General features: G+C 37.6%; 1 protein-coding gene across 2 annotated transcripts in view; it reads right to left on the bottom strand.

Annotated features, from left to right (window-relative positions):
• The window catches only part of LOC131960502 (kinesin-like protein KIF21A), a 51,806-nt gene that overhangs the window by 5,938 nt on the left and 33,832 nt on the right, over positions 1-12,036 (bottom strand). For both annotated transcript variants that reach the window (XM_059325735.1, XM_059325736.1), the window contains exons 13-25: positions 11,838-11,895; positions 11,637-11,748; positions 10,679-10,867; positions 10,004-10,203; positions 9,809-9,916; positions 8,540-8,608; positions 7,666-7,805; positions 7,436-7,580; positions 6,395-6,589; positions 4,317-4,418; positions 3,537-3,702; positions 2,010-2,067; positions 92-146 (exon numbers count right to left, since the gene is read on the bottom strand). In XM_059325735.1, the coding sequence (XP_059181718.1) occupies positions 92-146; positions 2,010-2,067; positions 3,537-3,702; positions 4,317-4,418; positions 6,395-6,589; positions 7,436-7,580; positions 7,666-7,805; positions 8,540-8,608; positions 9,809-9,916; positions 10,004-10,203; positions 10,679-10,867; positions 11,637-11,748; positions 11,838-11,895 (1,597 nt within the window). The remainder of the gene's footprint in view (positions 1-91; positions 147-2,009; positions 2,068-3,536; positions 3,703-4,316; positions 4,419-6,394; positions 6,590-7,435; positions 7,581-7,665; positions 7,806-8,539; positions 8,609-9,808; positions 9,917-10,003; positions 10,204-10,678; positions 10,868-11,636; positions 11,749-11,837; positions 11,896-12,036) is intronic.

Genomic DNA, 12,036 nt, shown 5'->3' with positions numbered 1-12,036 from the left:
ACTGGAAATGGATATTCCATGATATTCTAAATTATTGAGATGCACATGTATGTCCACTAGGAAACTTTTTCACAGAATCACAGTACAGTACCTTGCTTCTCGGTCTGGATTCCCCACATAACTTCATTAGATCAGATGCCAACGAGCTGAAACAAAGTGAAGGATTTTCAATCAGTTACACCCACTACATGTTTAGCATGTTGCATTTTCTATGAGCACTAAATACAACGTACAGCTGAGGCTGTTGCAACCATTTGGTCATAAATCTAGTTCTTAATGTTATCATGTGTACAACAATGACAGAGAGGCAGTTCTTGTTGCTATATGAGGAAGGGTCTAACTGCAGTCTCATAGGCTACACGACATAACACACATTTTTAAAAATCCAAACCATGATCTTTTCCTACACCTAACCTATTACCAATGCAAAAGTTGGTATGAGGGTGTGTTAGTGGCCATGACATCATGGGTAACTTGCATATCTGTAAATGTACCATTGGTGGTCAAAGGTTCATACAGGTATTGAACATGTGCTGCCATCCATTTTTTCAGGATGTTATTTCAGCAAGACAATGCCAAGCCACATTCTGAACCTGCTACAAAAATACACAAAGATAGATGGATTCACACACACACACCCTTGTACCTCTACCTTTGTGAGGTCCCTTATTGGAATAATGAATACCCAAAAGCCAAGTGTAGCCAAACACAATGATTCTACATTACATTTGATCTCCTTTATTGAGGGTCTTGTTAAGATTCTCACAGCAGTGAGACAGGTGTTTTCAGTTGCAGCCTGATTGGACCTCTCCACAGGACTGAGCAGAGGACTAATTAGACAGAATTAAGAACACCTGTGCACTGAAGCTGTGTGAGACAGAAGTCGATCTTTAAAGTCCACAGCACACACTTTGACTTGGCATAGCAGGAAAAGCACAGGTATAATCAATAACAGTAATGGGCTTGTGTCCCAGTAAGCCAGGCCAGTGAGTCAGCATGCAATACACTGGAAGTGGCATGCATGAATGGAGTGCAGCTGTAATTAATGCTGTAACTTACACCTAGTGATGGCTGATCGAGGCTTTGTTGAAGCTTCGACACTTTATACAAAACATGGTTCATTACTCGAAGCTTCAATGACACACTGTGCTCCAGTAGGAAATCTAGTGGTCAATAAAATGAAGTGCAATCGAGACGTGTCATTGATTGGTTCATGGATTTATTTTCAACTACACTACTTGACTGTATGTTTCGAGTGGATACAACAACAATATTGCTAGTAACGGGGCGTCCCGGTGGCTCACACTGGTAGAGCGCGCACCATTAAGGCTGAGTCCTTGCAGCGGCGGACCCGGGTTTGAATCCGGCCTGAGATCCTTTTGCCGCATGTCCTCCCCTTGGTCTCCCCCTTTCTATCTATTACTTTCAATAAGGCGTGAAAAATGCCAAAAAATAAGCTTTAAAACAAAAAAATATTGCCAGTAATAATAAAGACATTAACTATTGAAGACCATGTTTCTTATTTGACATGTCTGTTACCCTATATAGACTTCACTTTTGTGTTATGAAACATTTAAATAGTGCTGCTACATTCATACATTTTCACATGGGGCTGGTGCAAATACAGATTATATTATGGATTTTGGCAAAGAATGTTTTGGGGTTCATTGGTAAAGAGGTCCATGGGTGGGTGGGGAAAGAGATCAGCGAGGTAGCGGTTCACTTCCACAATAGTTTTGGTGATTCGGTGACGTTCAAAGCACTTTGCTGCTTCGAACGTCACGAGTCACGTGACCAAACCACGCCTCGGCACAGTGCTTCGGGACGTTTGCTTCATGAGCTACCGCGCATGTGTCGGAGCTTCAAGTGTCAGCGGACCATCACTACTTACACCTGTGCTTTCCCACTTTCATGTGAATTTATGGTAAAAGTTAAACATGACACATAAAAATTTCATTTTAAGTTTAAAAAGTGCTGTGTATTTGTGAATGTGGGATGTGTGTATTTACCTGCCCTCTGTGGCTGGGCTGGGGGTGGACTCATCACTACTGCTGTCATCTCCATTCTCTGTGAAAAGAAAAAAGGTTTCTCGCTTAATTTGCAAAGTATGTATGTGTTTTCCCTTAATGACACAGTATATCTGCTAACAAACTGTATTTTCAAGAAGTCTAGCAAAAGACAACGTCAACTCTGAAAGGTAAACATTACAGCACAACAAAGTCATAGCGAGGTCAGGGGTCACCGGGTTTAGTTTTAGATAAAGGGGGACAATCAGGTGACATTAGTGTGATGCGACTGGAAGCTACAGTGTTGGAGTCCTGTTTACAAGGAAGAATGGAGAAAGCATGAGACAGAGACAGGAAGATACAAACACAGAGATGCAGACACACAAACTGCTATGTACACTGTAGCTTTGAGTCCTGCTGCAGCGTAGGTTCTTACTGCTGTTTAGTTTTAGTTACCCGAGTCAGTGGGACTTGCTAGCAGGAGGGGTAACTTGACGCAACATGTCATGCACATGGCAGAGTTATTTCAACTGGGTTAGTTTTTAAATGGAGGGTTGATGCACGCCACAAGAGTTCTCAATCTAGTTTAGAAAAAATACAACAAAACCTATAAACTATACAGGTGCATCTCAAAAAATTAGAATATCATAGAAAAGTTTATTTATGTCAGTAATTCAATTTAAAAAGTGGAAATAACACATTATTTAGATCCATAACACACATAATGAAACATTTCATGCCTTGATTTATTTAATTTCTTCTAATTATAACGATTATGGCTTACATTTAATGGAGACCTAAAATTCAGTGTCTCAAAAAAATTTGAATATTACAAAAGACCAATTTTAAAAATTATGTTTAATATGGAAATGTTGGCCTCTGAAAAGTATGTCCATCTATATGACTCAATACTTGGTTGGGGCTGTTTGACTTGAACTACTGGAAATGGACTTTTCCATCATATTCTTATGTATTGAAATGCACCTGTTTATCATTTATTATGTATTAAAAAAATGCCAAGGATATGATGTTTTAGGGAAAATCTTTTTAAAAAAGAGCCATATATTGTGCCATTAAATCACTTTACAAAGATTAAAAGTAAATTTAAAATGGCTCTAAACTTAAAGTTCATGTTTTTTTCTCTTTATCTTTCAGTTTAATTCCATATTTGCCTTTAAGATATATCGTAAATGTTGTGGAAATCTTGTAGTGCACATGTGCCTCACTCTCTCAAACACAGTCACATTGCTATGCAACTCATACTCACCTGGTGACAGGTAACCTAACTCTGAGTTCACACCAACACAACAGAGAAAACAAACAGTAATCAAATCAAAATCAAACTCAAAGATGAGAAAAGGGCTACGCTTTACTTAAAAAGCCTGCTTTTTTGTATTTGGAGCATTACTTCTCTTTGCACACCTACAAAGAAGTGAGGCCTTCAAAGTAAAGGGCAGCCATGTGGTGAAAGGAAAAAGATGATTGTGACTGACATGCTCAGACCGGTATCGATTAGCTGTTGCTTCCCACCTTGCAGAGCGCTGCCCAGCAGAGCGTCCAGCTCCGGGTTGATCTCCGCTTTCTCCTTCAGCATGTGGAACAGCAGCTGGTTCTGGGTGGCGCTGTTGATCTCCGTCTGCTTCAACCTGCCCTCCATCACCTTCAGCTGGGAATCCTTCTGAGCCGCCTGCAGACCCTGACACATGATGACACAGGCGACGGGTTATCACCGGAGACACAGCAGTAAATTATTTCAAACTGTTTGCGTATCTAATGAAGCCTCTGTATCTTTACCTTAAGTAGTCCATTTGTAATTACTTCCACCTCATCATCTGTCCTGTTCTTTGCTGCTGCTTTGAATGCATTTCCTCACTGGACCAATTAGGTTTCATCTAATCTAATCGAATCTCATCTAATCAAATCGAAACTTAATTGAATCAAGTGTTCCATTTAAAGTCTCATTGGATTCAATCTGATGAAGGAACCATGGCTACGAAAGCAAGACCAAGATGAACGGACAAATGTTGCTACAACTAACAGTATACACAAGCAATCACAATGCAAACAAGTACAGTTCATTTATTTCTGAAATATGAAAATGGTATTTTAATTGATCTGTGCTGGATTAACAACCTTAGGTTGCACGGTAAACTTATAAAAGTAAAAGTGAGGGGTACATCAGGTTAAATAGGTTGCTTCCGAGTGATAAAGAAACTACACATTACCTGTTGTCAGTACGTGACTGCAAACAAAGACTCCCTAATGACATTAAGAACGAAATAACATTAAGTCAGCGGGGGAGGTAAGTACCTTACTGATGGCCATAGTCATGAAATGATCCAGAAGGAAGCGGGCCTCTGATAAATTACAGGAACTGATGACTGCTGTAATATCCCCTGTGTCTCCTTCCTCCTGTAGCCCAGAAAAAAACACACATTCAACAAAACTTAAAAGGGAAGTCAATCTGCCTCAAACTTGCATTCTCTCAAACGACCAGCTGGGGGCGCCTTTTAACTTGATTTATTACCTCAGTAAACATTCTGTAGTAATGAGTTTATTGTCTCAATGTCTAGTTTCATGTCTTCTTCAATACATCATGATATTTATTTAGCAAAATGATGGTCCTATTTACAGAAAAATAGACGATGAAGCAGGGTATGCTTTAGGGCAGGGGTAGGCAATTACTTTTCCCAAGGGGCCAAATGAGAAACTGCAAAGGTTGCGGAGGGCTAGACCAAACTAAATTCTGCTCAATATTATTTTCATCACTTTATAAAATGCAGTAAATTATATGGTTTGAAGCTTTTAATGGTAAGAATACATGCTATGATAAGACTATGTTAATGTGGAGTAAGTCAAATAAAGCAGTAAAAAATAGTAAAACCTCCAATCATTATCTCACTTTTCCATTTATTTTAAACACAACATACATTCAAACCACAAAAACAATAAGGAGCATGTATGTTATGCAATAAACCAGCAATTTATTGACTTTATGCAAAGTATTTTGGATGTTTTTTATTTCTTTTTTCAATACTTTAATTTAACACTTGGGAGTCCATGTCTTGGTAAAAAGTCTACATTCCGTGTCAACTTTTCTTTTTTTACTTTGAAATGCCATTTTAGCAACAAGGTGTATTTTTGTTTTGTCAGTGTTTTTTGTGGAATAATGCTAATACTGTAAACAACAGGCTTACATCAGGCAGCAAGCTCCAGTCAATTTCCACCATTTTTCATTACTGTAACTTTTGATTACTCATTCTTTAAAATCAACTATAAAAAAACTAATCAACTAAAAAAAACATTTCTGGAGCACCGTGAGCGTTCGTCAGCCTGGATGTGTCATATGAACATGTGAGCCACGCAGAGCAAATGATGTTCAAATAACACATTTGTAAAAGTTACATTTCTCTATTTAACTACTGTTCAGTGTGCATCATTAGGCTGCTTGGCCTGGGTTTTTGGCTGTAATAATTGGGCTGCACTGCCAGTAGTTGCGGGTTTTATTGAGCCATTGTTATTCATACAAATAAGCACCTGATGGTTATTCATCAGTGGTGGTCAGTGGTGCTGAACTGTGCAATTATTATCTGTTTGCCTGAGGGCTGCGGTCCAGTACAAGCACATACGAGGTAATGAGGCAGTGATACACATCTCTGTGCGCTGTAATCAACTGTATCCTTCCTTTACCCTACTTTACCTTCATTATCAAAGCATTACAACTCCAAGCATCAGAACAAGAATAATGTGTGTCATTGTCATGATGCGTTGGTTTATATTGGGTCAATTACAATTATGTGTCTGATCTCGCACATCTTGTCATGTAAGATGTTGTTCTATATCGCATCAAACTATATTATGTGGTGATGTCTCCCATCCTCCCCGTGTTATTATATTATATATTATATTATGTTGTTTATTTTTATGTATGTATGTATGTATGTATGTGGGTATATATATAATAATTATTATTATTTTTAATATTATTATTATTATTTTTAATTTATTTAATTAGTTATTTTATTTATTCGTTTTCTCTCGTTAGCGCTTCTTGCTTTGTTTGCCTATTTATTTTCATTGTGTGATACATATAAATGAGTCATGTATTATATTTTTATATATATGTCGTAGCATCTGCCCCTCATCCACATACACACACGCACACACACACGCACACACACACCTGTGATGCCTCTGTGCAAATCGTTTATCATTTACGTTTTTCTTTGTTGTTGTTTGCGCTGTATGTCTACTGTCTCTACTTGTGGTCCACATGGTGTAGTGTATTTGTCTCTCATGTCACCTTGTTTGTTACGTCATTTCACCAATAAAAAAATAAATAAAAAAAAAGAATAATGTGTGTCAGCAGGGTTTCCCCGCCTCCTCACCTTGGCCTCCTCCATCTGCATGATGTTGGCCTGGCAGTCTGCGATGCTGTCGTTGATGTAGTCGATGTTGGCGCTCAGAGACTCCAGCTCCTCGTTCAGGGAGGCCAGGGAGCGGTCAGCGTCCGCGCCCTCCACCGCCATCTTTTCTCTCTTTCGGGACACTCGCTCTCTCCGCCTTGTCAGCTCCTCCCGTTGCTGAATTTGATAGCCGAATTTAAGGTGAGGGAATTAAGAGACAGGAAGGAAAGGAATAAAAGAAGAGTGAGAATCGGGGACAACAAGCAATTTAAAATAAAACCTACATTTGAAACCATCAATTTTTAGTTTTGTGTTTTTGAAACTTTCGTTTAAATCCAATAATATTTACTGCACTGGCTGTAATTCGTCTTTTTTAGTTAGACCTGCCAGCAGCCAACTACCCAATGTACCACTCAATTAGCTGAAAGAAATACAGTCATGGAAAAAATTATTGATAATGATTTTGGTTGTTATCGAGAAAAAACTGGAAAATGTCTAGATATCAGCTCTTAAATTAAGCTATGTTTGCTGTTATTATATTTGTCCAAACAAATGTACCTACAGTTGTACCAGGCATTAAAATGAACAAGAAATTGAAGAAAACAATGGTCTAATATTTTTTTCCATCACTGTATATGTGCATTATATAAACACATTTCCTGCATATTTGTAAAGGTTTCACAGGCAAATATCAGTTTCTATTTTTTCCTTTTACATCTTGAATGTGATGATGTCATGCGTTTAGGGCTGCAACTAAGAATTATCTTTATTTTGATTAATCTGCAGGTAACATTCTCAATTAATTGTTTGGTCTGTGAAATGTAACATGTTTAAGGTGTTTAAATGATCTGTTCCTTCAGTCCAAAACCCAAAGATAGTCAATTTAATCTGATATAAACAGAGAAAAGCAGGTAATTGAGAGGCTGAAAATATCAATTTCTGCCCTTTTTGCATGAAAAAGTATTCAAATTGATCATCAAACTAGTTGGTGATTATTTTTCTGTCAATCGACTGATTGGTTACCTTCAGCAGTCTGTTCATATCCGTCTCCATGTTAGAGATGGTCATCCTCTGCATGATGATGTCAGTGACACGTCTCTCCAGTGACTGCCATTTAGCCCTGGCTGTCCTGTTGAGGTAGATACTTCCCATTCGCACCGGGGAACTCCTGAGGACAAAGACACAGCTCTTTTAAATCTCTGTAAACACACTCTGAACTGTGTGATTAACATAAACACACTCAGATGTTGCACCTGGCTCCATTGGCTGGGGACGCTACAGAGCTCCTTCCTGGTATGGTTCTATGTGACGGCTCCTGGAGAGGCTCAGGTACGCTCACCTTCCTGATCACCTTCCCAGACACAGGCCTCACCTGCCGCCTCAGGGCTGTCACCTGATACAGTCCACAAAAAAGGAGTCATTTTGCATATTAAAGTGAATCAATAGATGATTGAATACTGTCCATATTCTCTTCTAGAGTTGGAGGGGGGGGGGGATTTTTGTGTGACAATATTATATCAATTCATAGCTGCCAATATGGATATTTGGCGTTCCAGCTGTATTTTCGCCGGTTCTTTTTACTTTACTTTGTAGCTGGGCTGAATTTTAGGAATATACTGGAGAGATCATATGAAACTAGAAGATCTAAGTATTGTACAGGCACCACGTGCGTCAGGATGTCGCGTTGGGAAGTTGTTGAAATAATGCTGCAAATTTGAGAATTTTTTTATGTTTCATTCAAAAGAATTGAGAGCAGTGAAGCTTAAAGTTGAGGAAAGTTTGAGAAAATGCTGCAGTTGTTGTCGTCGATACATGTTTGATATTAGTTCAGTTCAGTTTGACTGAATACTTCGTTGGTCAGTCTGTGGGTTTGACTCTCATTGTGGAGAAATAAAAAGACTGAAATGAGAATTTTCTCTTATTTGACAAAACAATTCTTGATTGAATTTAATTTTGTGGACACAAAATTCAGTTAAACAATTTAATCGCAATATATTGTATCACAATACTCACCATATCGCAAAATGCTTAAAATCGCAATATCGTATCGTGACTCAAGTATCGGGATAAAATCATATTGTGGGGCCTTCACACCTCTACTCTCTCCTCTGTGACTGTGTGTCTCACCTCTTCATTCTTCCTGCGAAGAATCATTTCCTGTTGTCTTTTCTGGGCCTCCATCTGCTTCAGTTGGTGCTGTAAGAAGAAATTAATATTGGGAAATAAATAGTGGGAGAGCGAGAGGTGAGTAAACTGTGACCTTGAGTAAGTAAGTAGTCATGACAAGAATCAACCAACTATATCAGCAGATATAATCTATGAACTTGTGTGAATTGAGAACATTTACAGAACGCAACGAGAAGCGTGCAGATAGCAGTTCTATATGAGCCCAAATAGGACATTTATCATCTGAATCATGCAACTAGTGGTAGAATGTAACTAAGTACATTTACTCAAGTACTGTACTTGACATATTTGTACTTTACTTGAGTAACTTTATACTTCTACTACAAATATTGTACTTTTTACTCCACTAGAATTAGCTGCAAGCTTTAGTTACTTTTCAGGCCAAGATTTAACATAAAAAAACATGATGAATTTAAAGTAATTTCTTTTTTTCCCCCCAGAGTTTTGCATACAGTCATAAATGCCGCTTTTTGCTGTTTACAAAAATGAATCAGTACATTAATAATCCAGTACATTCATCATACAGCTAATTCTGTTTGTGACCTGTATTACATCAATAATCTCCCCCCCCCCTTTTTCACAATTAGAAAATAAGAAAACAAATGTGTATATATTTATCTACATATCTACATATAAAAATATACAAATGTAATGTGTAAAATGAAAAAAGTAGACATACATATATAAAAACATACACCTCTACTACCATATAAATAAATAAATAAATCATAATATTTATTAAAGTCATTAGACATTTAAAAAAAATTAAACCTCATAACAGTACATCAAGTATTTAAAACGAGCCCTATCTTTACAAAATAAAAACACTGCTTACATAAATGCATCAATCAAATAATCTAATAGTACATTACTTTTGTACTTTTACTGAAGTAAGTTATGAATGCAGGACTTTTACTTGTAGTGGAGTAATTTAACCAGGTGGTATTAGAACTTAAGTACTAATCTAGATACTTCTTCCACCACTGCATGCAACCAGTAGAGAATTTTTGAAATATTACATGCACAGTAGTGTAGTGTGAAGTTTGGGAAAGCAAGACCCCTAAAATTACATTTTTTTAAAAAGTGGTGCCTAAAAACCTTGGGTTTAGGTGGATATATCCAAGATTATATACTTGCTTATCTGTAAAAGACCCAAATGTAATTTCTGTAGCAAATAAAATGAAAAAAAAATGTTTCTATCCATCTCACCTCAGCCCTGCGCTGATCTTTCTTCAGAGAGGCGATCTCCCTGTTCCTCTTGCACTCTGTGGCTCTGTTCCTCTCCTGCTGCTCCTTCATCTGGCGCATCAGCACCACCTGGTGGACAAATACAACACAGCAGGAGAAAATCAGCACTGCAACGAGGCGAGTGTGAGGGTAGAAAAAGAAGACCTATTCCTTTACCTTGGTCTTCTTCATCTCGTTCACATCCAGCTGGAGTTTCTTGAGCTGCTTCTCGTACTGCGACTGGTTCTTCAGCAGGCGGGCGTGCTCCTTCTGAGCCGACTGCAGCTTCTGCAGCTCTTTGTTCATGGAGCTCAGCTTCCTCTCGTACTCCACTTTGATCTTCTTGGCCTTCTCCTCCGTACCCGACTCCACTGAACCTGGAGAACACAATGAAACCTATCATTCGTTTTGTTCTTTAAACTCCAACAGATTCCTTTATATTATCTGTTTCAGACGGGTGTTTAGGTTCCAGTTACAGGTGCATCTCAATAAATTAGAAGATCATAGAAGTTTATTAATGTCAGTAATTCAATTCAAAAAGTGGAAGTAACATATTATATAGATCCATTACACACAGAATGAAACATTTCACGTCTTTATTAAATTTCTTCTAATTATAATGATTATGGCTTACATTTAATGAAGACCTAAAATTCAGTATCTCAATTTTTTTTTTAATATTACAAAAGACCGATTTTAAAAAGTATGTTTAATATGGAAATGTTGGCCTCTGAAAAGTATGTCCATCTATATGACTCAATACTTGGTTGGTGCTATTTGACTTGAACTACTGGAAATTGACTTTTACATCATATTCTAATGTATTGAGAAGCACCTGTACTTGTCTCTTACCCATGTTATGCAGCACCTTGTCCCTCTCCAGCTGCGTGTCTCTGATCTTGTTGTGCAGCATCGTCAGCTTCTGCTCGTACTGCTGTTTGAGCGTGTGCAGACGCCGCTGGCTGTTCTCCAGCTCGTCTATCAACTTCTGCTTGATGGCGATCTCACAGGTGATGTTGGCCAAGTCGGCCTGGACGTTTTCTGCACACAAACACATCATTAGATCCAGAATAGGGCTGGGCGATATATTGATATCAAAAATATATTGATATATTTTTAAATGTGATATGGAATTATCTTTCTTTCTTTATATATAAATGCTGCCCTTACAAGGGTTTGTCATATCTAGTTCTTTTGTAATGTTCGTTATTCTTCTCTCATATAAATATATTTATTTCAGAAAAAGATTGAAGACCCAGGTAGTAACTAGGGCTGGGCGATATATCGATATAAAAAATATATTGATATATTTTTAAATATGGAATTAGACTATATCGCATATATCGATATAGTTTTTAAAAAAAAAAATCTTTCTTTATATATAGTAATGCTTCCCTTACTAGGGTTTGTCATATTTAGTTCTCATGTAATGTTCATTATTCTTTACTCATATAAATATATTTATTTCAGAAAAGGATTGACCTATTTTATTTTATAGGCTATTTTAAAAAAAAGATGTTTTATTTAAATGTGCACTTTATGGAGCTTTGATTTTAAAAAAGGTACTCCTGTTGTTATACAGTATTTATGTTCACTTAAATAAACGGTTTCATTAAAACTACGTGTGACATGTCATATTTGGCTTTGACTTTGACTGAACATTTGTTCTCACTTTGCGATAAAAATGTCAGGATATATATCATATATCGATATTCAGCCTAAATATATCGGGATATGACTTTTGGTCCCTACACCAGATGCCTCTTCTGTTTTACTGTGCTTTCAGACAAGAACATACTGTTAATCTTACCTTTCTCCTCCAGCTCTTCGGAGTCAGAGTCTTCAGACGTCTCATCTCCCGCCATGTCAAAGTCCTCCTCCTCTGCATCTGCATCCTCTCCTTCTTCATGGTCGCTGACCTCCTGTTTACATATTAGCACAATCATGATGAAAACAAAAAAGGCACACTTGGAGATGCATAATCTTTAAATAGCAATCTTAAAAGCTTGACCTCAGGCTCCTCGCTGCCTCGCTCGTGGTCGTTGTCTGGCACTTCCTCTTTGATAACACTGGAAGAGAAAAACACTGTTAGTTAGCTACAATTAAAGTTCTTATACTGACGGTCAGATAAGGAATTAACTGCAATCTAAACCACAACAGGGATGGATGGATGAAGCAAACATGCATATGATTATACACTCGATCAGATG

The sequence above is a fragment of the Centropristis striata genome, chromosome 22 (genome assembly GCF_030273125.1).
Source record: "Centropristis striata isolate RG_2023a ecotype Rhode Island chromosome 22, C.striata_1.0, whole genome shotgun sequence".
NCBI classification, from domain to species: Eukaryota; Metazoa; Chordata; class Actinopteri; order Perciformes; family Serranidae; genus Centropristis; species Centropristis striata.
The sequence above is the reverse complement of the archived record's forward strand: the minus strand, read 5'-3'. Positions and strand labels throughout refer to the sequence as shown.